The sequence below is a fragment of the Chroicocephalus ridibundus genome, chromosome 19, assembly GCF_963924245.1.
Source record: "Chroicocephalus ridibundus chromosome 19, bChrRid1.1, whole genome shotgun sequence".
Lineage (NCBI taxonomy): Eukaryota > Metazoa > Chordata > Aves > Charadriiformes > Laridae > Chroicocephalus > Chroicocephalus ridibundus.
In genome coordinates, this window is record NC_086302.1 from 1,976,335 (window position 1) to 2,001,716 (window position 25,382).

The window sequence follows — 25,382 nt, forward strand, 5'->3', positions numbered from 1 at the left end:
GCGACAGCAGACGGGTAACACCGACTTTTTGTTCCTATCCTTTCTTTCAGGCGTGATGCTCATTATGATCAACCATGCTTTTTTTAACCCCCCTGCAGTCAAATGGATTGGGGCATTGCAGACGTAGGAATATCAACACTCAAACACGACCCGTTCAGTTCTTGCTCTGTTTCTAGAACAATCAGTTCTTTTACAGCCATTTGGAAACGGCAATGTGACTCATAAGAAGTCAACTCATCCACAAACCTGATAAGATACAAACATTAACAATAAGATAGATTAAAAATGTGTATTATTAATAAGTGCATGATGCCAGCCCAGCCAATTTACGATCTCAGCTGCTGATCTCTTTGGCTGGTTTGAATGCTCTAAGCAAGTTACTGCAGGAAAATAAACTAATATAACAATTTCTGGTAGGTAGAATTAGATGAGAACTCCAGGGTCGTCTGCTACTGTCCTCTGCTATTTCATTGCTTCTCCATATGGTGGGCCTACATTCAAAATACGGGCAACTTCTCTTTACAGCATTCCATATAATTTGCAACTATCAGGATTTAAACTCTTCGGAAAGGTTTTCAGGTTCTGCCGTTCCACAATACAACAGATGGGAAGTTTTCTAAAATTTAAATTAATTACAAATTTGAACAAATTAACTATTAAAATAATAATATGTATTGAGCACAAAAACCTTCACTTTAGTATTTTTATCACCGATTCAATACAACTAATTCTATCAGCACATTTTCAAATGGGCAACAGTATTTTGTACCCACGTGACGGAAGACGCGGGAGCTGGGGCTGCTCCGGGACAGCAGCGTGAAGCGGAGCTGGAGGTCCCTGTTTGCAAACAAACTAGCGGCAGATGAAAGATGCTGAAAGGAACAACCCAATGGTGTATCTCTGCTGCAATCATCTGCTGCGATTTACAAACAGTGACGAACACCTCAAAGTTACAGTGTTAAAGCCTCTTAGAGACGAAAGGGCATTTTGAACCCCCTGTTTCAGAGTGTTGGCACATTCACGGAAACATCATTTTATGGCATCCCACGCTGTTCGTCCCCATAGCTGTATCACTACAAATTGTGAGGGCTACAAACTTTTCTTTTTTCTAATTGAAACTTTAGTTCTTGAGAACAGCTCTTTAATAACGAAACTTAATAGGGTGGATTCAGCATGGAGTTCTGGCCATTTATATATTTAGGAATCATTTTAGCAGTTACAACCACCACTGCAGTAAAACACCAAACAGTCCAGTAATACTGCTCCAGCCCAGAACAAGCAGAGCACTCTTCACCTGAAACTCAGAAGAAATTTTAAAGCAATAAATATTGTGTAAATGGGAAGACAACATCAGTATGCTAGACTAATTTTGTATTTAGTGCCCTATTAACACTCATAAATTTGGTACACACCCTTTAATATTCCCAGTCACGAAGCCACTCGGATTGTGTGCCTGAAGCTAAAGAAAGCACCTGCAGAAGCAAACCAGCAATGATGGCAGTCACATTCACCATCCCAATAGGAATTTTCTTTTTTCCTTTTAAAGGAAACACGCGAGGCCATTAGACTCACTACTCTGCACTCTCTGCCGACTCACCAGACCTACCTCCCGGCGGCATCACGGCTTTCCCGGGGAGTTCTCCCTGCCAAGCACCAGCTCCACCACGACCCTGACTCAGCCCGAGACACCCAGGGAGGGGAGCAGGGAGGGATCAGCCCGAGGGAAACACAGCTACGTCTTTCCCAAGTCACAACCGATACTAAAATTAGGAGGCACAGTAAACAAAAAGCCACTAAGACAAGGTACATTAAACCCAACAGATAAGGATGAAATGGTCAAAATCGCAGGAGCAGTTCACTGAATGAGAGGTAAAGAGCTACGTCTATTAAAACAAAACAGCCTTAAGAGGTATTGCACAGTCCTCGAAAGCTTTATGCCACACACTGCACACGCCCAGTACTAAGCAGACCAAAATAAAAGCGTAGCTGTTGAAGAGTCAATACGCTCCGGCATCCAGATCCACATGCTCAACTGCAGGGTTACTTAGTTTTTGAACACGCTAAACCATCCCTCGCAGAGATTCAATCACACAAATAAAGCGACGTCAAACTCGCAGACAAAAGGAGCAGCAGAGCAAGACTCGGAGCTTTCATCCTTCCCACTGCCACCAGAACAAGGGTTAATCTGGACTTTGCTGCAACTTGGGATACAGATTCATTTGTCTTGGTCTGAAAAAGGAGAAAAGCATGAAGCCAGTGAATTTACCAAGAATCCTGTATGCTTCAAATTATGATTTAGGTACTGAGAGAACTGGGCCCCAGCTGGACCTTTAAATGAGCCCAATATGGTGTTCGCTCAGAAGATAAATTGGCATAAAAAGTATATTTAGTTATGGCTTAAAAAAAAAATGTTAGCCTGTTCTGTACTAGCCGGGCAGTTCTGAAATTTATTTACGCAGCTGGAGAATATGCTTTGAGCAGCCACCGGGCAAGCATGAGTCACCATATAACCACCGGGCAGCCCCCAGGGACGGCGTGGCCACCCCTCATCTCTGGTGGGCTGCTCCCACCGGTTTAGCATCCTTTCCTTCAAGGGGCTCTTCAAGCCTCAGAGACTCTCCAGTCCCCACAGCAGCATCAGCCCCAAGGACTGAAATCTAAACTGCTCCTGAAGAACTTTCTCGCAGCCCAGTGAACCTGATCCGAGCCTTCAGAGCCCAAGTCGTACTCCCAGCACAAGCAAATCAGAGCCAGTTTTTCAGAAACTCTTCCCAGAGTTTTACACAGAAGAGTCATTTTCAAAAGACAAAGAGAATTTGTGGGTCCAAATTCCTCCACTCTGGTCTTTGAAAAAAAGGGATCACTATCTCCCAATTTATCAAAGGACTTACAAAAAAAAGAGTGCACCTTCCCAGAGGCCTTACGGAATCCCCGGCGGGGGGCCGTGGGGTTCCCCCTCCCAAGGACAGCATCGGTCTTTACCATTATCAGAAGCTGTTTTGAACAGTTATGTGTTTTTACAAGATTCTTGAATACCCCCATTTCCAAAGACATAGAGAAATCAAAATAATCAGTTTGTCTTCCATTAATGGGGCAACTGTTACTATAAAGTTAAATTACAGACGGGAAAATGAGAAATGAAGCCGTTTCCGAGCTTGTGCACAGCAGCAATACAGCCACAGCGCCGGGAAATCTCCTTCAGGTTTAGCAAAAGGAATGGTCAAAGAGGGACAGGAACCAGTTTTTAATTGTATTTTCTAAATATGTATGCACAACTCCACAAACAACCCTCTGAAGAATGAGATATTTGCACTTGAGAAAGAGGAGGGTATTTATTATGAAGGAAAACAGCACCATTTACTTGGGGCTTTTTCCCTCTGTATTTAAACACTTCTAATTTCTTAAAATAAGCAGTGTTCTTCTAGGCATAATTGTTTCTTTTCAATCAAGCACTTAGTGTTTGCAGCTATCAAATTTGTTGCAGCTGTAATCAAACACGATGCCTTGGGAAGGAAAATCTTCACCTACTGTTAAATCTTGCTGCATCACACAGCAACGGAGTCCAGAGTCCAACACGCCCTGGTTCCAACTGAACTTTGCTTTTGAAAATAAAAAAGTGAACATTAAAACTCAAAAGGTTACACAGATGAGGATTCCTTAAAAGTATTCAACATCATCGCATTCCTCTTCTTTCAAAAAGCACTTTCGCTGTTAGAACACAAATGCCATGACTGAAAATCCAATCCCATCTGAGAGAGAGAGAAAGAAACTGAGGCACGGTGCAAAACTGTGACTTGAGAACATCCATATGGCAGGACAGGGACAAAGGTAAAGTGAGAATCTAATTCCTTCCTGGTCCTACCAGGAATCCACTGGACAACACCATCCAAGCCACAGCAGGACAGGTCTCAGGTGAGATCCCTGTGCCTTCTACAGCTTCCTGCACCGTTTGAAGACCACTCCTGGTCAGCAGCCTAAGGAAAGATCCGCTCTCCCCCTCGGGATACAGAGATGCCGTTTTTGGTCTGCAGGGTGCCATGAACTCAGTCAGCCACTGGTCTTCTCTGTGTCCCGGCTTCTCATCACAGCACTATCTGTCCTCTTGCCTCCTCCTCTGCTTCCTTTGTCCCCGTCCACCGGAGCGCAAGGTTCAGAGGCTGGGCTCCAAGGTCGGAGCAGCTGGCACTGCTCCGCAGCCCCAACGCCTGGCCTGTCCCTGCCAGCCACCAACACACCCCCAGCCTCGGCAGGGCTTGTGACACACCGTGTCAGAGCAGAAGGAAGCTCCACGCAAGATACCCGGGCCCTGACTGCTCGCGTGGTGTTTGACAAACGCTGGCAGAGGCTCAGAAAGAAGGACCCGTGCAGCCTTGAAAAGCATAAAGTTTCATTAAGCTCACGAGCCCCCGCGGTTTGTAGCATCGCTCCCCAGCCAGGCATGATAAAGAGCAGGTTCCGGTATCTCTCCTTAAATCCCTTTCTATTTTTCATACCCTCAAGACTAACAAGGCAGCCAAGAGGTAATGGTTTACAAATAATAATATGTCACTTTATTTTACATCTACATTAGTAAACTAAGAAAACCACCTGCTATTCATCATGAACTGTTATTAGCATTATTGAGGAAATGGTGTGGAATTTATATCAATTTTCCTCTTATTGTAAGAGACTTGCCCAATTTATTTTAAATGTCAAGTTACTATGTATTCATCAGGTGTGCGGCAGCAGTGATTGTAATTAATTTCACATTGTAGTCCAGGTGTGTGCCTTTAACATTAGCTTCACACATCTTGCAGGGGAAGCAATAAATGGAAGCATTGGTCATTTTTGGTCATTAAATCTTCAGGAATATTTTTCACAAGATGAGAGTGGCAAGATTCACGTCCTAGTAAAATTCTAACTTAGATTATTTATAGCCGTCTCTACTTTGAAATTCTCCCGCAGTTGAAATTAAATGCAAGACTCTGCAACAGCTGGTTAGGATTTTTGAGAAGAATCATTTAGTCATAAAGAAAAGGAAAAAAATCCCATAGTCTAAGGGTGAACAAGGCTAATTGTGAAAACATGTTGGATTCAAGGGACAGTTTAACAGGGGAAAAAACAAATTTAAGGATGCTAAAAGCATGAAAGTGCTTAATTTAAATATTTTCTAAATCGTATGTTCTGAAATGGAGCTTCCTAAGAACTGCTTCCATTTAATAAAAGAATCTCTTAAGTAAGAAAGTTACCTTCAAAGTATTATATTTAAATGAAAATGAAATTTTCTCTGTTCTTTCAATTCAGCAAGAAAAAGCTGACAATTTCTCATTCCCAGTCATCCTGTAATGGTTGCCCCTGTTTCTTTTTCCAGATGATCCACTTAATGACAGTTATTTGTGCCGATCTCGTCACGTCTCCGCTCTCCAACTGCGATTTGCTGCGGGTTTGCCCACTCTCGCAACACCACACAGCAGCTCCTGAACGCTCTGTGTGCTCTCACGAACGCTAATTCTTAATGGCATGTACAAGGAGCCATTCTGACCTTGTTTTGCAACTCAGAAACTGGGAACCCAAACTCCACAACCAACGTGGGATTGTGGAGAGCCCAGGTGGGAGGAGAAAGCCAGGTCTCAGGAGCCGGGAGCCTTGCACCCGGAGATGCTGCACCCTCAGCAGCATCATCCTGTCGCAACCATTTCCACTCCTTGAGAGGCGGCTGGGCTGAGGAAGGAGGACATCAGCCTCTGTTTGCTCTCAACACCGTCTTCCACAGCAGAAGAACGACTATACAAACCTACTGTTTGCTGAGCTTTGAAACAATATTTGGCATCTAGAGAAAAATCACAACAAACAGCAAGAGAGCGGAGAACAGGAAGAGTGAGACAATGAAAGCAGACAGAAACAAGCTGGCAACACACACCAAACTAAATGAAGAGAGATGAGGAAGTCACCCAACGAGGAAGAGAGGATTAAGGAAGACCTAGCAGCAAGGACAATAACATAGAATGAAGTCAGAAAAGTGTGAGCTCAAGAAGGGAGCAGCACAGCACAGCAGCCCCGGAGCTGGCTGTTCCCCAGATCCCAGTGCCATCGCTGGCACCTGCCTTTCCTGGGGCTCGAAAACAACCTCTGCAGACTTTCAGAAACTCACTCTGCCTGTCTGTTCTTAAAGCATCTCTAAACTTCTCACAGCAGAAACGTTACTTAATAGATCCCACCCCCACTGCCCGCAAGCTATCTTTTTCAGCAGTGAAACGTACAGCTGAACCCTGTGTCCTGAACCAACCAGAAATGAAGGCACAAATATATATGGTATATACAGGTATGCACAGATGTCTGTTGTTTTCACAAAACTGCTTGTAAGAGATCTTATCGTGCAGGCATCATACTAACTAGATAAGCAAGGAAGATGTTAACTCAGATAAAGCCAACCTCAATTTATTTATTTCCCAGAGGGTCGGGGTAGACAGACATCAGCATAAGCACAATGTTTTTGTGTCACTTCGATGCCTTCAACTATGTACTTTCTTCCTGTCTTCCTTTAAAAAAAGTTCCTGAGATCTTTAGTTCCAATTTCAAAATTCTGTTTCTTTTGGTGCATTTCCCAGTGACTGCTTAAAGGGAGGAGGAGAATAATGAACACGCTTTGATAGCGGATCATAAAGGAGCCATTTACTGCAAGGACTCTGATGCATTGTTCTATCTTTAAACATGAATTATCGAATCACAAACTATTCACTGAGTCGTAGATTACCAATGTACTGAAATCACATTACATCAGCAGCATGTCCCTTTGATCAAAAACACACTTATCTCCTCTTTTCGTCTCAGTTAACAACAATCCAAATCGCAAGCAAGTCGCTTGTTTTGAGGCCGGCTGGAGCGGCGGGTTCGCCAGCCTCACCCTCTCCCTCAAAATGACGCTTTCGTTGACACCAATGCTCTGCGTGGCTCAGGGTACATTTTAAGAACATTTCTTTTTTCCCCCCCTAGAGATGCACTCAGTTGCCTGCCTTAAAGCCTCTTAACCACCAGTCAAATAAACTTCAGGTAACTAAAAATATACGTGACTAAAGGGCAGCCCTGGAACAAGCCTTTGTACAAGATCACCTGCTGCATCGAGGCAATATAAAACCACAAAAGAAGCGTACAAGTAACTGCATGTAACTAAATGCCAAAAAATGAACTCTAAATGTCAAGAAAGTACAGAGACAGCTACGTGTCCTCTGTCACACAGTTGGGAGCCACGTACTGTCACGCCTGCTAGACGCAGTGGCTGCCACGCATCCTGGCCGAGGCTCCGCAAACAGCCGCGGGACCTGCCTTCGCTCACCTGGCCGCGGCGCTGCCTGTCCCGCGGGCCCCCGCGCACCTCCAGCGTCCCCCGAAGGCACCTGCTCTGGCAACAAACAGAGCACGGTCTCCCACCGAGGAGAACCTGCCACACCGAGCACCTCCTAACACACCGATCGCTTCCAGAATAATAAAAACGTCTCAGCGCCACTGCCGCCTCGAGGCAGAGCAAAGGTTTTAATCAGAAATTAAAGGGTATTTAAACAGATTTCCCCTGAACAATTGTCAAGTGCAGAAAATGCTGAGAGACTACAATATCAACTAAATGAAGGCATCTGCTTGGTTTAATGTATTGGGTAATTGTCCGGTAGGACTCATTACCAAAAATTATCATTAAGGCTGAGAACTTCTAAGGACTCCAAAGAAAAACATTTACAGAGATAGAAACAACATTCTAGGCTCAATAATCAATGCAAGTGTAACTCAAATTTTAAAATAGTTGATCTGTCATTTACCCAGCAGCACCAGCTCGTATTACAAACACCCACCTCCTGCTATTACCGTCTGTCACAGCTCTGATGACTTCCAGTGTTAGAGAGCCAACGTTTTCTGAAGCTACCAAGCCTTCACATACAATCCTTTACCCCCACAACCACCAAACACTGGACATTTTTATGACAAGATACACAGGAATTTAAATACTTGGGGAGGAAGGTGCAGGGAAAAGAAAGGTGATATGTACGTGAAGGGAATGCGAAGGCAGAACGCAGTGATGTCCCAGCACTGGTCGCGCTGCCCTGCGTTCCCACTGCCGCGGCTGTGGCTAAGAGCGGCTGCACGGGGCACTGCGCTTGCTAGAACCTTGGAGATTCCACTGTCAAACCCCACGTTACCCTTCCTTCTCAGTCATTCTAGCTTTGCCGTTAGAGTAAGCTTCTGAAAATGTTTTGAGTGCAGATGTTGAGGGGGAAAAAATACATTACGCTTGAAAGGAATCAGCAATTTGAATTCTGAAAAAAAAGGATAAAATTACTTAAGAACCAGACACTTCTGTCTTGGATTAAGTGTCTGCATATGTACATTTCCTGGTATGAACTCTGCATCTCAGTTTCACATCCTACCATAAACCAAATGCGGATACAATTCAAGACAATTACTGCACTGGGCAGACTTACCTTCATAGTTTGCCTGGAAGCCTTGAGCACTGACCGCATAATCACTCACAAGCCACAAGGACAGCACAACCCCTGTACTCACAATAGGAGCAGGCAGCTGGAAACCCGTTAACCTGGAAGAAATCAAGAGGAAGGTTACACTCACCATTTCTGCCTTTGACCTGGGAGCAAACGGGAGAGCGGCAGATAGCCACCGCCTGGAGCGGGGGCTGAGAGCTGCAGACAGCCTGGGACTGCTTCAGACCCACAGCTCTTCCACAAGCACCCGGCAAACCCGTCCTGGGCTTTTAACACCTTCTGGCTTACCAGAACAACTATGAATGTATTTCTTCCTTGACTGTCTTTTAAACCACTCTATCCGCTTCACACCATGTTCACTACCAACATCTGCAGCGCGCTGTTAACCCCGGCTCTGAAATCTCAGAGCAGTCACTGAGCCCTTCGGAACAACCTTCCCCATCCGTGGAACGGGAACAACGTTTAAGGTTGCTGAATGAGCCCGACACATTATTCAATAATGCTTATAACACATTTTGACAACTTTGGAGTAAAAATATTATATAAGGGTCTGAAGTACTATATTAGCTACATTAAATTGAATACAAACTAAAATAGCATAAGAGAACAAGCAAAAAACTGATGTTACCAATTAAAGCCCATCAGGGTGGCTCTCTTCAAAATATTTGTTGTGTACTTTTTAATGGATAAGGTTTGAGGTTTCTAGGAATCCTCCCCAACCCTCTCCTGACTGTTCCTACAAGAACAATCCCAAGGACAGCACTTCTCACCCTCCATCCTAATATCTAATATGCGCCATAGTGAAGATTGTGATGGTTAACGTCTCTCTACTCCCTGAGGAAACCAGGGCCCACAGACACAAGTCAGAGAGAAAGAACCATATAAAAAGGTGACCAGTCCAGTGAATAGACCACAGACCCATAGCCCAGGCATCTTTCCCTCCCACCCGCTTTTCTCGCAGACTTAGAACTAAATGACAACTGTTAATTTTATCAAAAAAGTCTGTTTGGTAATGATTTTAAACTGGCATTACCAGATCCCAAACACTAAATCCCTGACACTGTACTGACACAGCCCAAGAACAGCTAACGTACATTTCTCACAAGCAATTACAGGTTTATAACTTATAAGCTTTCTCCTTACGCTTCGCTAAGGTGATTTACATAACTCATTTACAAAAGGAACGTTTGTTTTCAGGCGATCTCCTATTAGATTCCTGCCTGCCATTATCAAGGACAGACATTCGGGTGCCATCCCCGTTGCCTGACGACTCTCCTAAAACCAGACTTTCACAGAACCGCAGCAGCGGTGAGTGAAGGAATTGCCGCCACACGGTATCAGTCGGGATCAAGAGTACTCAAGCTGGGTCACAAGGACACAAGTAGCACGAGATAAACAGTCTGCGGTAAAAAAGAAAGTTAAAAGCTTCTTACACACATACTCAGAGTTTTATCCCACATCTTTTCATAGAGCAGCTTGTCTTAGAGGACAAAAGATCACGCATGATACAAAGCACTTTGACCCCTTAAGAAATACCTGTAAGTATATATTTGATCTCCCTCTCCTGATATATTACACAGAATACAAAAAAAAAAAGAAAGCACACATAGAACAAAACCAGCTCCTTCATTTTGGGGGCCACCATCCTCTGACCATGGGCTCAGGTACCAGTACACTCAATTCCCAGCCCAAGCAATTTCTCCCTAAAGCTGCCACCAGCCCCCTGGTAACTTCCAGAGAGCGGCTGAACTTTCCCACTGTTCTTGCTCTGGCCCTAATTTAGTAAACCTAAATATTATTTCGAACAGATTGAACACTAATGAAAGCTGACACACTCTGCCCGAGAACCTTATTAAAGCAAAATTTCCAGTTATTGGCAAAGTTCACGCAGTCGCCAGCCAATGATGGCACTCAAGTTTTAATGTCAGCAAAGAAGTACTTGCCTGCTCTCCGCATAAAATCCACTGTCTGTACAAGCTGGAAGAACAATTGCTCCTGTTTATTAAAAATAAAAGCTTCTGGAATTTTTAATGATTCAAGGTAGTTTTACCATACAGAGAACTGAGGAAGACTGCCATAGTTTTTATTAATTTGTTTTGCAGTTTAATTAAAATGGCTTATTAAAACCTTCATGCACTTAAAAAATCCAGGAAATGCATGGACCAGTTTTAATAAAACCAGAGAATGGATGGCAGAACCTGTCAATTTTTCTTCCTGTAATCACCACACAGTGATTTTTATCATTATCTAGGAATGAGTTAATGGCAGTCTGTGCTTTTTACATCCAAAGTAGATGCATTGTCTCTGAACTAAACATTTTGCATCATGGATGTGACACCCATCCACAAGAAGGGCCGGAAGGAGGATCCGGGGAACTACAGGCCAGTCAGTCTGACCTCGGTGCCTGGGAAGGTCATGGAACAGATCCTCCTCAGTGCCATTACACGGCACATGCAGGAGAACAGGGTGATCAGGCCCAGTCAGCATGGGTTTGTGAAGGGCAGGTCATGCCTATCAAACCTAATATCCTTCTATGATAAGGTGACCCACTTAGTGGATGAGGGAAAAGCTGTGGATGTTATCTACTTGGATTTTTGCAAAGCTTTTGACACTGTTTCCCACAGCATTCTCCTGGAGAAACTGGCTGCTCATGGTCTGGACAGGTGTACTCTGCGCTGGGTAAAAAACTGGCTGGATGGCCGTGCCCAGAGAGTGGTGGTAAATGGAGTTCAATCCAGTTGGTGTCCAGTCACAAGTGGTGTCCCCCAGGGTTCGGTGCTGGGGCCGGTTCTCTTTAATATCTTTATCAATGATCTGGATGAAGGGATTGAATGCACCCTCAGTAAGTTCGCAGGTGACACTAAACTAGGCGGGCGTGTTGATCTGCTTGAGGGTAGGTTAGCTCTGCAGAGGGATCTGGACAGGCTGGACCGATGGGCTGTGACCAATGGTATGAGGTTCAACAAGGCCAAGTGCCGGGTCCTGCACTTGGGTCACAACAACCCCATGCAGTGCTACAGGATTGGGGCAGAATGGCTTGAAAGCAGCTCGACAGAAAAGGACTTGGGAGTGTTGGTTGACAGCCGGCTGAATATGAGCCAGCAGTGTGCCCAGGTGGCCAAGAAGGCCAACAGCATCCTAGCCTGTATCAGGAATAGTGTGGTGAGCCGGACTAGGGAAGTGATCATCCCCCTGTACTCGGCACTGGTGAGGCCCCACCTCGAGTACTGCGTTCAGTTTTGGGCCCCTCGCTACAGGAGGGACATTGAGGTGTTGGAGCGTGTCCAGAGAAGGGCTACAAAGCTGGTGAGGGGCCTGGAGGACAAACCTTATGAGGAACGACTGAGGGAGCTGGGGTTGTTTAGCCTGGAGAAGAGGAGGCTGAGGGGAGACCTTATCACCCTCTACAACTACCTGAAAGGAGGTTGTAGAGAGATGGGGGCTGACCTCTTCTCCCTGGTGACAAGTGATAGGACGAGGGGAAACGGGTTCAAGTTACGTCAGGGGAGGTTTAGATTAGATATTAGGAGACATTTTTACACTGAAAGGGTTATTAAACATTGGAATAGGCTGCCCAGGGAGGTGGTGGATTCACCATCTCTGGAGGTGTTTAAAAAAAGGGTAGATGGGGCACTGAGGGACATGGTTTAGAAGTGGCTCTTGTCAGGGTAGGCTAAAGGTTGGACTCGATGATCTTAAAGGTCCCTTCCAACCTCAACAATTCTATGATTCTATGATTCTATGGATTCTGTTCGCAATCTATGTACTAGGAGGACCCCACTTTGCAGAGGTTGCTTTTAATTCAGGGCAAGATCTCCGTGTCTGCTTACCTGTACGGAAGAGCACGTGTCCCACAGGAGTCAACAGGAATTAAGTGCTACCTGAAACAACACTGCCCTTAAGCATGTATTCCTATTTTCTAGTTACAGGGCCTTAAAAGAAAAGGATGGCCTGTGCATAAGGGCATGAAATTGTAACTGAGAGTTTGTTCTCAGCCTTTCTACAGATTCTACATTGACTGAAGAGACAATTTTCATGGGAACCTCTGGGCTCCCTGAATCTCTAAAAATTAATAAACCCAACCATCTCCCCAGGCCCTTAACTTCACGTGGTCATTTGTGTCTGTCCAGTGTCCCTGGAGCAAGCAGAACAAAATGGGCTGCCTGACAGCTCAAAAGGTGACCAAACTCTGCCTTCCCCGTCAGATCAAACAGCCTTTCTGCCCGCAAAAGATGAAAAGTGTCCCCATTAGTGCTAGAACTAAACTCACTCGGAAGGAAGCAGGAAACACTGCTTCAGCAAGAAAAATACCCATACAGCAACTCCTACCCTCTATGCCACTAATTTGCTTATCACCTCCTGCAGTGAAAACCTGCACTAGAAATGAGATGAAATTCCTCGATTCCTCACTGGGAAGCGGCTGCAGTCAAAATAAAAGTTATCCCTCCTCTTAAGCCTTCAACCAACGCACACAATTGAAAATTTTTGCTTCTTCTGATGTCCTCATCTCCTCCAAGCAAGAGCACAGGCAATATCCTCTTGAAGAAACAATGATTTAACAAGGCTCATGCTCAAATCCCTCCTGTAAAACCTCATTGCTCCCGTTCCAAAGACCCAGAAACAGCCAAGCTTGGCAGGACACCCTGCCTTGTTTTGACCTGGCTGCTGAACTGTCCTCGTGCCTTCCTCCCTAAATCTGCAGCCCAGGCAAATTTAATGCATGGGGATCAACATGATGGCAGACAGAATATGAAATCATTCCCCAATGGCCTCACGCCTGAAACAGTAATCCTGACATCACTGTTATTTAGTGTAGCAATAAAAAATATATATACGCTAATGAGAAAGAAAAGCAGCAAACTCTGTTCCTTGTTTTTATTAAGGGCCATAACAAGAAGGTGAGGGCGGTAATAACAGCATGAATAATCATCTTCCATTTCTTCTGTACCTCTGGCCAAATGGATTATTGAGTGATTATCCCCTTAAGTTGCTTGGAGCCAACACTGATTGTATGAGATTTTCAATGTGTTTTTCATTGGCTTAATTCTGCTCCTACTGTGAGGAACCAAACTAAACCAGTGCCAGAAATACCACTTCATAAGCCTGCCCTTGCTTCACAGTACAGCAAAAATCAATATACCAAAACAAATCAACACAGAAATCCTCTACTCTATTTGCATCCTTCTTCATTCTTTGCCCTCGGGTTTGCCACCAACATCGCAAATGTTTCTGGCGCATGACTCCCCATTTGCAGCAGAACAGCAAGGTCTGCTCCACAGGAGAACCGATGTCAGTAAGACCTCATTGCGGTTGTAACCACCACCCCCATACAGGCTCCCCTGTAGCGCCACATGCACCAACCCCTCTGCACACCAGCGCCTGCCGTACACTGGGCTCTGGGTGCGAGCTCCCCGCTCCTCGGGGAGCCCACTGCCTTGCCTCTGTGATGGACCACCATCTTCCCTAGAGCCACAAAGTCCTTCCTGCGTGGAAGACTGTCCCATGCGCCTGTGAAAGGAGTCAAGCACCAGACAAAGACCCACTGACTGCTCTGCTCAGCAGGTTCAACCCACAAGTGAACGTTTCTTTTGCCCTCGGAAAAGAACGGTCAGCCAGGACAGTCCACATCTCAGCCCCTTTGCAAGCGCTCTCACCTCCATCTGTTGCATATTACACTCTTCCCCTGTATCAAGTACAACTGTATCATATACTGTGACGCAGGCTCCCGTTTTGGAGTGCAGGTGCCATAATTAAAACAGAGCACATTATTTTTCTGGTAGGATGCCCACCATCAGCTCAGGCTGCAATCAAAATAGTTATTGCAGCTGGCAATCCAACAGCCTTTAAAGCATAAATGCTGGAGAAGTGTCTCAGAACATCTAATGAAAACGCATTGGATTGCATCGTTTAACCCAGCATTAAATTACACTACACCATACTTCAGTGATTTTTTCCTGCATGTAATTTAAAGGCACCTATTAAAGAAAATTTCCCACCAAATGAACCACTCTCTTCACTATCTAGAGTTTAAATGACACGGCTCCGTAGGTGCCACTCTGACACCCCCGCGCTATCCCAGGACAATACTCAAGCTAACTCAGGTGTAAGGGACTGTGCTGCGGAAGCAGCTCCGAGTGGGAGCTGCCCTTTGGGGTGCCTTTGGAAAACAGCCTGGAAGGAGCAGGGGAGTCCCCCTTCACACTGTGTGCCCAGCTAAGAGGGCAGCAGTCAACCATTTCTGAAAGGTGTGTTCATGAAGTATTCAACTAAGCCATTATCAACAGGGGCCAAGAGGAAGAGCCCAATAACTTCCAATTGACTTTGAATTAAGTTTTACGTGGCTTATTCAGCTAGACAGCTGGCTTATGTGCACACAGAAGCGAGGAAGCTCACTAGCTTCATTGAGAGGCTAAATAAATGTTTAATCTTTTCTCAGAAAAATGGATATGAGTGATATTAATTAACATTTGCAACTTTCTCAATCTTGATGGAAAGGATATGAAAGCATTGTACTCCAGCTGCTGCAGGGAGAACGCCAGAAATCCACATGTCTGTTTAAAAATTCAAGTCTTAGTGGAAACTGGAGACGCAGCCACATGCAAAAATCAGTGGTCACTCACAGATGTCCTCCTCAGGGCTGCTTTGTGGAACGTATGCCAAGAATAAGAGAGTAAACGCAAGAGATCAGGGAATTTATCCACAGCAATCCATCCCACCTCAGATCTCACTACAGGTAGCAGATTTTTTTTCTTTAAAGATACAGTTGCCGGTGGGTGTAGGGTAAAGCAGCCTATGGGGGAAAAAAAACCCATCTTGTCGTTCCTATTAATATCTTAGTTTTAGAAATCATCTTTCATCCTGAAGGAGTTTATTGTCTCCTCCAAATCATGGACCAAAGCCCAAGAGAATCACCGTGCATTTCAGATGCTACTTTACAAAGCCGGCGAAAGCGCGACACGTAGATGCCCAAGGCACAAGGACTTCAATACGTGCAGTAAAACTGAACCTGACAGGTCTGTGTTTCTCACCTATCATTGTCTGCAGGGTCCAGTGCCAGCCCTGTCTCCAGGTGGGCTTTCCATGGAGGCCCCCCGAGGAGGGCCACCGCTCTGCTGTCCCCAGTAACCTGCTCCAGTATCCTTTGGGCTCCCACAGCCACCTCCTCCCAGTCCTACTTTCAGCCCGAAGAACTGCGCGCATCTTTTCCCCCATTTTCAGTGAGCGTGGATGAAGGACACGCACTGAGGAGAGCTGACTGCGAGCACTTCCTCAGCCTTGTCTGGTTCAGAGTTTTTTCCCCAGTGGTTGTTAGTGTTCCTCCCTCTCTGTATTGCTTTAATAAAGAAACAAGCAGTTACAATGAGATGTTAGCTTGATTTAAAAACAAACAAAAACAAACAAAAAACAAACCCAACCCAACACTGACAGAGTAACTGCTACCATAAAGCGTTCTCATTAATCATCAATAAAACAAGCAGAGCATAATCTGAGAACACTTCCAGCTCTTGGCGTGCTGCAGACATGTAAAAGTCACTTCTGGCTGCAAGGCAGAACTTACTGGTGTTACTTAGACAGTTGTCCTTTAATTTTGATCCCTGCAAGGCTGAAATGATGCTCTGGACCAAAAAAAAAAAAATCTCAGGCAGTTTAAAGGGATACTGTAATGACAGTGGGAAGACAGCTCACGTGTAGATTTACTCAACTTGTTGGAATGATTTATGCTCAAAACCAAGCTGCTTTTATTTTTGAGTCAAGCTACAAACAGATCATGAACAAATATCTTCAGAGGCAGTTGCAAGCAGCGCTAACTCCTTGTACAGTCTCTCTTCATATTTCACCACGCAACTCCAAGCTACTTTGCTGCCGGCCAACACCACATGTCCCATTTTATTCCATACTACTTTCCAGCCATCCCCTCTGCCCCGTTGCTTGATAATTAAAAGTTGCTTTTAAAATAACATAATTCCTTGGCTCTGACCTACTTTACTATATATTTTTCTTACCAAGACAGTAACAAACGTTAGGGAAAAAAAGCTTTCTCTATCCCTTAAACTCGCTCACAATGACATATACTACACCTACATTTTTTTCCAAAAAAGTTAATCTAGCACTTTGCAAACATTTCTCGATCTAACATCAGACATTCCGAGCCCATGAGCCAGGTGACTTCGGAATCAGCTCCGCTTTCTTCCCTCCTCCAAGCCAAGTACAATTCATCAAGCCCCAGGAGCCCTTTGCCTACCTCTGACACTAACGAAGGCTTCATTAACTAACACGGCCTCCTCCAGGGACAGTCCCAGGGCTCGTATTCCATCTTGGATGGATTTCTTTGCTTGTTTAAAATGGTGTTTGGGTCAATTCCCACTAGAAAAGTGTCATTTATAGAGCCTAAAGCCTGCACAGCCATCTCGAATAGATAAGGCCTTCATGGCTCCAGCTGGGAAAAGGTACTAAGCATCAAATTTGAAAAAATTTAATTTTCCATCCAACACAATAGAGTAGGAAGACCATGGACTCGGATTTATTTTATTATGTCCCTTCCATGCTCATTTTTCATGTGCTTTCTCAGGTAGCAGTGAGATGCAAGTAGACCTCTGACAAACTTTGGCATCTATATTTTCCGTCTTTTTATTACAAACAGAAAAAAAACCACAAATTCACAGAAAGGTTCACCAAATTTTAGTAACCTCTTGGCAAATCTGTGCTGATATTCTGGGTAAACAAAGACAAGTTTGGATATAAACCAAGTAAGGCTCAGCAGTGTCAATTCAAAACTTGGCAGTTTTAGGTTATTTCCAGCTTTCTTAAAAAAAAAAAAAAAAGTTATCAGGAGTGTGAAATCTAGTAAATGGGAAAAATAAGTTTTCGGAACCCCCTGCAAATTACACAAGGCTTATTGCTAACCACAATGCAGCTGGTGAACAACAAGGCAGCGTTACCATAGTGGAGGTGTTGCGACTACCCCAATATCCACACCAGCCCTTCAGTCACCCCAACTCTTCTGCTGCACGCAGCGCAAAACCAGCACCCTCCAGCCTTAAAGAACTTCACATTTAAACAGATATGAACGTTCAAACCAGCTACAGTGCAAGAAAGGCAGAGTAAACACCCAAGTTCTCAGGTCAGCAGCATTCTGAACAGCCATACCATTCCTAACTCGTTGGAGCTCGTTCAGCTGAGAAGCAGCTTTTTGAAACCGCACTGCTGGAAGTCTCGACTCCATGGCTACGCTCTCAGGTGTGCCACTGATCTGCAGTCTGAACCTCCCGTTCCTCCCGCACCCCAGTCCCCGCCGTACCCAATGCTGACCGCCCACAAGCTTGCACGGATGCTTAGAAGCCTCGGTGAGAACTTAGGGAGATTCCCAGGTGAAAAGCACCGAGCACTAGATTTGTGGCAAACAGGTACTGTGGGACTATAAACGACCATTAGTTTCAAATGCTGTTGCAGGTGACACAGTCAAGCAAAAACTTTAATTATGGCTTTGTTAATATATGTGCTTACTACATATATATCCCCGTTCCTCCTGTTTTCTCCATCTGAATCTCAAGAAGCTAAAGCCACACAACTGTAAAGAGCCAAAGCTGACACGCAGAGTGAATCCAGGTCTCATGTGCCAAGTCTGTGCATCCCTTTCACTCTTTATGCATAAAAATCCCTCAGGATTTGAACTAGTCATGATCATTGAAAGAATCTTTACTTCCCCCAAGTAACTATTAAGCCACAGCATCAGGCAAGCACTGTTCTGCCCACACCATCCCGGGACAGCCAGCTTCAATCCACCCGGGGCATTTCCACATCAACTGCAGTCTCACTTCCCACCTCATACAGGTATGCCTACACTGATTGCTTAAGATTAATTTACAGTAACACATAATAAAACAAAATCTGTTGACAACAGATGAGAAGGAACACTGGAAGTTTACTTTCTATAAAGCTAAGAGTTAAAAAGAAGCACACAAATAGAACAAATAAACAATGCAAGTCGTCCTTTGTAGCCAATGCACTCAAAGTAGGTTATTAAGAAATTTGATTTTTAGAAGATACGTTGCATGATGAAAAACCTGAAACCAATCTCATTGTTCCTGCCGATGAAGATTTATCCAAAAAGGCTGTAATATTGATTCATGTCATATCTAACTCTATTCACTTGCACCTCGTGTGAATGCTGAATATTGTGAGAAACAGGATGGAAGTGTTGCTAACTGCTGACGTTTAGCAGGAGAGCCCCGTAACTCCAGGTGAAAAGCCCTGGGTTCAAATCCAACAGCATCAGAGCTACTGCTTGCCCCGGTGCTAGTCACTTCTTTCTGTTCCCATACTCCTCCCTCTGCCACACACACACAAACTGGGATCAACTGGAGTGAGAGAGGATGTCTCGCCACGCACCTGGACAACTAAAGGTCCCAACTTCAACAGCTAAGAAAATATTCTATAAAAATGCTAGAACAGCAGCATTTCACACTTCAATTTGCACACCGATCAGTGACAACATGAGCTACAGCACAGTTAAGATGAAAATATTTATCTCCTTCCTAAACCTTTTATTCCACTGTAGCAGCTCTAATCGGCTGCAAGCCTAAATATTATAAAAATTGCTAAAGATGTAAGGACAATTATTGCATCTTTGGACAGCAGAGGCCTTTATGTTTTCCAAACAGCTACGAAATCACAAACAGACAATTACAGTCTTTATTAAGAAAAAGGACCAGATGTCAGCAGTTGCTCTTGCAGCACACAAAAATCCAATTCAGAATAGTCTAAAAGGAGCTGGGCCACCCTCTGCCACCCAACAGGGACATAATGAATTGGAGTCAATGGGCACTGAAGACTTGTCAATGTTCTATTTGAGCCTGCAAGTAATAGCACTCCACAATCCCGTTGCATCTTCAACGATCTAGCAAGACTGTATCATCTCCTGTAGACTTTCATTAGTTTTGATAAAAGGGAAATCTACGCTGTCAAAAGAGGTGCTGTGCCTGAGACACTCTCAAGGTCAGACCTTATAGAATCCAGACCTTCTTGACCTAAATATTCACTGCATTCAAAAGAACATGGAGTGCCTGCATTTTCACTCCCTTCAGGAAATGGGATTAAAAGGCCTGGCTGTGAACTTCACCTGGTCTGTACTTGGATTCTCTCTCCCCACCCTAGAATACAGACCCTCCAGATGGGGGCTTTTAACCATTTTACAAGTTTAACTTGCAAAAATTAAACAGGTTGTCACTCTACGGATGGGAAAACTGAGATAAGGAACTTATCTAACGCCTCCGAGCAGAGCAGCGGCGGGGCTCAGAACAGGACTAAGACGTACACCTGACCTCTGCTCCTGAGGGACACCAGCCCCCCCTCAGTGCTCCACCAGCACTGCTTCCACCGCCACCCCCAAGCACCCATCACTGCCCACAGCGTCCTCTCCTTGGGAGACCCACACTAATTATCGGTGAAGAAAGTGCCCATCTTGCTGCTAACTGATGTCAATATTTATTGACTGAAAGTGACATTATTTTTGAAGACCTGATTCTGTACTAATAATGTCAAGAGACTTTTTGTACAGGTTCTTACGCAAGCAGGAGTGGAGTAGTCACCCTCTCATCGTACAGTTCTGCAGGAACACAGCAACTGGGCAACGCGCGTTCAATAACTAATAGCTAAGAGCTAATAACTCACTGTGCTGCCTGAGGCAACTCACTAAACTTCCCCGGGCTGCTTTCTCCCTTCCTCTGTGACAGTACAGTAGACCTGTTCCTTCACAAAGCGCTCTGTAATCTAAAAATGAGAAGCACCATGCAAGGGCTACGGGTTAATTCAATTTCTCTCCCTCCACTGCTAAAAAAAAATCTAATCTCACTTGCTCTAACCCCAAAAGCTCACCCACTGGTTTTGGAAATTGCCCGCTCCTGCTAAAAGAACAAAAGAAGCTCTGTCTAAAAGAAACGACAAGATTGACTAAAAATATCTGTGACTATCATTTTAAACACCACATACATACAGGCATAAAAAGATGATAAACTTGCTCTGCGCATAACAGCTATTGTCTTTACCATTAGCCATCTCTGGTAAGGAAAGGAGCAACCCCACGAAAGCCGTCAGAGCTCCAATCACGCAGACATAGTTTACCGGGAAAACCGTAGACATGGGCACTGCAGGGTCTACAGTGACCACACATCAGATCACCTTCAGACTTCACAGTGCTCTACTGCTGCCTAAAAGCCTTGCAGTCACTGCATTAAAAGTCCACCTGAAGTATAACCAAACACCAGCGAGAGGAGTCTAGAGAAGAACGTAAGATCCTGGGCTTCAGCAATTACTTGGCATTATCAACAGCAAAGCCCTGCGCTGTCAGACAATGCAGATGACCTGCAAGAGGAAAAGCTGAGGAAGTGTAACACATTCTGCAACAAGAGGTTAACGGCAGAGTCCAATAAAAACCCCATCTGCTGTCTCGGTGTCCGGCATGTTAGACTTCACCGGCCAAAGCCATCAGCAGTGTCCTACAGCAGGGCACTCCACCGGCATTTCCCCCCCTCCGTCCATCACTCAACACCAGAGGAACAGGGGGCTTTCAAGAGTTGCCTCAACCTGGGCATGGAAGACTAAGGACACCATGATCCTCCCTAGAATTTCCACATACTACTCAAATTCACCCGTTTAAAACTTACGTTAATGACTAATCGTATTCAGTGCTCACAGATCTATCAAAAGCAGACTGTTCCACTGCAGAGTCTTAATTAAAATCTATTAGATGCTGTCCAATTACAGAAAATCTTTCTACATTTAATACACTTGCATACCTCAATATGAAGCAAGACGCATTGTCAAGGTTTGCTAGTAGATTTTACCTGTGAACTTGGTTAATCAGCAGTTTAGAGGGAAAACAAAAACGATTTTAAAAACTAAATATTATTTCAGTAACAGCAACACCTTAAGGGCCAAACACAACCAACCGCTTGTGCTAACCACAGCAGGGAGAGCCACACCTGGAAGAAATTCTGTAGTCCAACAGACAAAATACAGAACTACAGCCAGCCAGGAAACGACTTCCTCAATTAGTATTTTATTCAGTGGCCACGAATAAAAGCTTCCAACTGTCAACAAGATCCTATTTTACCAGATACGGTACAGGCCACGCCACAGCGGCAGCCCTTGCTGCAGACAAGTTGTGTTCCTACAAGACGAGCAATGTCTTGAGAGCAGCTCCTTTACCCAGGACCAGAATTACTCCATCCCCTCACCTCCCCATCCATTAACGGGCCAAATCAGAGCCTCCGCCCAAGCCTGTTCCATTCAGCATGGCGGCAGAGAAAGAGCTCCCACCCCAATTTAATCATCAGCTTTCATCACTCATCCTGATGCACACACTCCTAATAAATACGGGAAAGTGAACAGAGTATCTCAAAACTGAACAGCCCTAGATGCAGTTGCATTAACTCCATTAAGTTTCCTGGACTTCCAGATCTCGTTCCATCAGTTATCTCACAGACGAAGTTGAAATATTCAGCACTTCCCCAGAACAATCTGACGAGGCCACTGGCAAAAGGCTGTAATGCTGCTGGAGCAGCTCAAGCAAGTATCTTCTCAGGAAAAAAAAAAAAAAAAAAAAGTGTATTTTATTCTGCAAAGCAGAGAAATTTAACTGGGGTTTTTTTGTTGGTTTGTTTCCCCCCCCCCCCCATGGAGTTAATGCGAAGTGACAAAAGACTCTGCTAAGGCAAAAAGGAGGTAGGATTCTGAACTTCACTAAAGATGACAAAAGGATTTAGCTGGCCCTCCATTTTATTTATCTTTATCCTTAGTAAAAAGAACTGTAGTCACCTTGGAGACACGAGGTAGCTACACGGAATATATCACAGGACCAAAGGTGACTCAACACAAAATCCTAATGTAAGTTCTGTGTATTACCAAGTGGCAAACACTATTTCTCCAGGAATTCCTTTAACAGTACTGAACGCCAGCAAATCCAGAACCCAGTACCTGTGAAGCCAGAACCCCACTGTTATTTTAACCCGGGTTTGCATCTCTGCAAGCGAGAGCATATGGCACGTGGGGGGAATTCTCTCCTTCACTATTCCCTGTGTCTCCTCCTCCCTTCCATTGTTTTTAAGATCAAAAGCTTTGTTCTCCTGATTAGTAATTAAGTACCAGTCACTCAGTCCAATTTTCAAAGAGTAATTAAAAGGTTATCAAGGAGAAACAGGCAAGATACAGGTATTTCTGTTGTATCTGTAAATAGGTCACCCCAGTAGATAATTCAACTCTTATCACTAGTATCACAGAATTTTAAGTTCAAACAAAATACTTAATCTTTCAGTCAATTAAATATGGCCAGAGAGATCATATGGATTCCAGCTGCATACACAGCACATCGACGGCAATGCTCTCCTAACTCTCTGGCCATTTGTCAGGAAGGAGGACAAGTATCTCTAACAACTTTAGCAGAAGACACCATGCTTATTTTTCTAGATACACTGGCTCGAACAAACACTTTCTTAGCCAAATAAATTCAGTACCATTGAAACCTTTCCTTTGAACAGGGAAAGCAGACCAGAAGACGAGGGAGGCACCTACCCGTGTCACAGGGGAAGGAAAGCCCGTGGGCTGTAAGATCAGAAGAGGTTCCCCAGCATTGTTCAGCACGTATGCAAGTGAGCAGTCTCAGGTAAAAAAGATGGCATATTCTGCCCCTTGGGCTTTCCAAAGTAGTTTTAAACATCGTTGGAAGGAAAAAAGTAAATCTGATTTTCTAAATTGACAAGTCCTGGTTTGAGTGTAAATTCAGTGGCTCCCTTCAGGAAAACAGAATTAGGTATCTGAAATTACTGACTTATCAGATATATTGTAAATATATTTCCCCTGGATCTGACCGCAAGCCTCAAACTTCAAATAAGGAAATTAGCAACTAATTTAAGATCCTCACATTAAAAGCATCCTGCAAGTTATCAGCAGCAGATGAAAAAGCTTGAAGATATCATGTGGCTTCCATTCTTAGCTACATTTTTTTCTTGCTAACTACTGTCTGGTTATGTCACATAACAACAGTCTGACATGAAAAGGTGCAAAGAGTCTCCCAACTCCCGTAGCAATCTGCGATCCATAAATAACTCCAAATATTCAAATTTTAGTCAGGTCTCTGCTGAGCTTCGAAGCCCAGCATGGCAGGAAAGCAATCAGGGAACTAACCTGATTGGAGCCTCCTCCTAACAATGACACAATCAGCAAAGCACAATGGGAATTTGCAAGAAAGACTATTCGTGAGTAACTGCAGCTTTCAGATCAGGTCTCCACATGCATCCCTCTGATCCCACTGGCAGTTCAGAGTAGTTAGGAACTTGAAGGATGGGCATCTGGGAGAGTTTGGTCTGGTGTAACGAGCACAAACACTGCTCAAGAGAAGGGAAGCCACGTACAGGCACCAAGGGGAAGTTACAAACCTCATCTGAACTGCGGAAAACACACAGCTCTCCTACTCAAGTCAAGGGAGAGAAAAATCTGCAGGCGTTGTCGTTCTCAGATTTCAAAGCAGATCCTGTTACAGTGGTCCCTGCTGAAAGCCAGTGTACGGTGTCGGGAAAAAGCAAATTACTGGAGAGAAGCTAAAGGAGCAAGGACTCGGAAACAAGCTCTGGTTTTAGCAAACAAAGCTAAGTCATGGACTGAAAAATGACAACAGCCCTGGATGTCTAAATTAAGACACTGAAACACATTTAATATTCACATACTCATCACAAACGCACAATGCAAATTCCCTAATATACAGTAAAGCAGTTTATTAGGAAATGTCTCATCGGATTAAGCCTGCTCTTATTCTATTAGGGAACTTTCACACCACATTAAATTGCAAGACAACAGGGTGTTTGCCAGTACACGGCGAATGCAATTATTAACCCCTTCTCAGAAACGCACACAGACATGACACTGTGACACATCAGGCCAGGGAAGCTCTTAGGAATAGATGGCTTAAATGGAACAGCAGGGTTTTGAGAAGACTAACCCTTCTCCATCCCTCAGTGTAAGAAAGTGTCATCAACAGGTTAAGGCACTCAATGGACACCAAGATCGTTCTCTTCCCCCAGCAAAACAGGCATGACCTCCTGAAATAAATCAGTGATGCTCAACAATGTAAGCGCAAGAGTGGAAGAAGCAGAGATGCAGTTCCCTGTTTATTGTTGATCAGCCTTCAACACACTGAACAGTTACCTTCCTCTCTAGAGAAGAGTGCTTCCCCCCTCCTTCTTCTTTTACCCTTGCTTACAGCTTATTTTGGCCCGCCTCCTGGTAGCATGAGCTTTGATGAATGACGCATGGTCATCCATCTTCGACTGGTGCACTTCTATGATGAATTGAGTACATTTGGAAAGCAGCCCAAGAAAAAAACAAAATTGATGGCCACAGGAAAAAAAGAAAAAAGGGAGAGAAGAAAAAAGAAAAAAGACCAGCGTTGAGCAACAGCTACAGAGCTTAATGAGGTGAGATTGATGTACACACACATAGAAAAATATGAGCTGAACAAAGAAGTGAGGCGCCAAACAGCACAGAGGAGCAAGTTCCAGGTTTTGAAGTCACTAATCTAGAAACATCCAGAGGAAGAATGCAAGCATCCATCACGCAAGAGCCCATATCTCATTTATTGGTGCGAGTCCTCTGTAAGTGCTTTCAGATCTCTAGAAATCCTCCGCAATACCTTCCCCCTCACCCCCATTTATTTCACTTTGTACTAAAACATCCCATTTCCTGAACAGCTCATCTCATTGGAGATTAAGTGTTCTCCCAGTGCTTTGCGATCCTGGTTTCATCCCACAACTAATCTACCCAAGCTGTGCATGAAGCTCACCAGTGATGCACAGGGAGGGCCTTGTTTGTCTCCTCACTTTCCCCCCAAAATGCAGGGCTATAAGTTATCAGGACAGGACTATAAAT

General features: G+C 44.4%; 1 protein-coding gene across 3 annotated transcripts in view; it reads right to left on the reverse strand.

Moving 5' to 3' along the window:
• Positions 1–25,382, reverse strand: part of CSMD2 (CUB and Sushi multiple domains 2) — a 297,274-nt gene that overhangs the window by 242,571 nt on the left and 29,321 nt on the right. For all 3 annotated transcript variants that reach the window (XM_063355710.1, XM_063355709.1, XM_063355711.1), the window contains exon 3: positions 8,448–8,560. In XM_063355710.1, the coding sequence (XP_063211780.1) occupies positions 8,448–8,560 (113 nt within the window). The remainder of the gene's footprint in view (positions 1–8,447; positions 8,561–25,382) is intronic.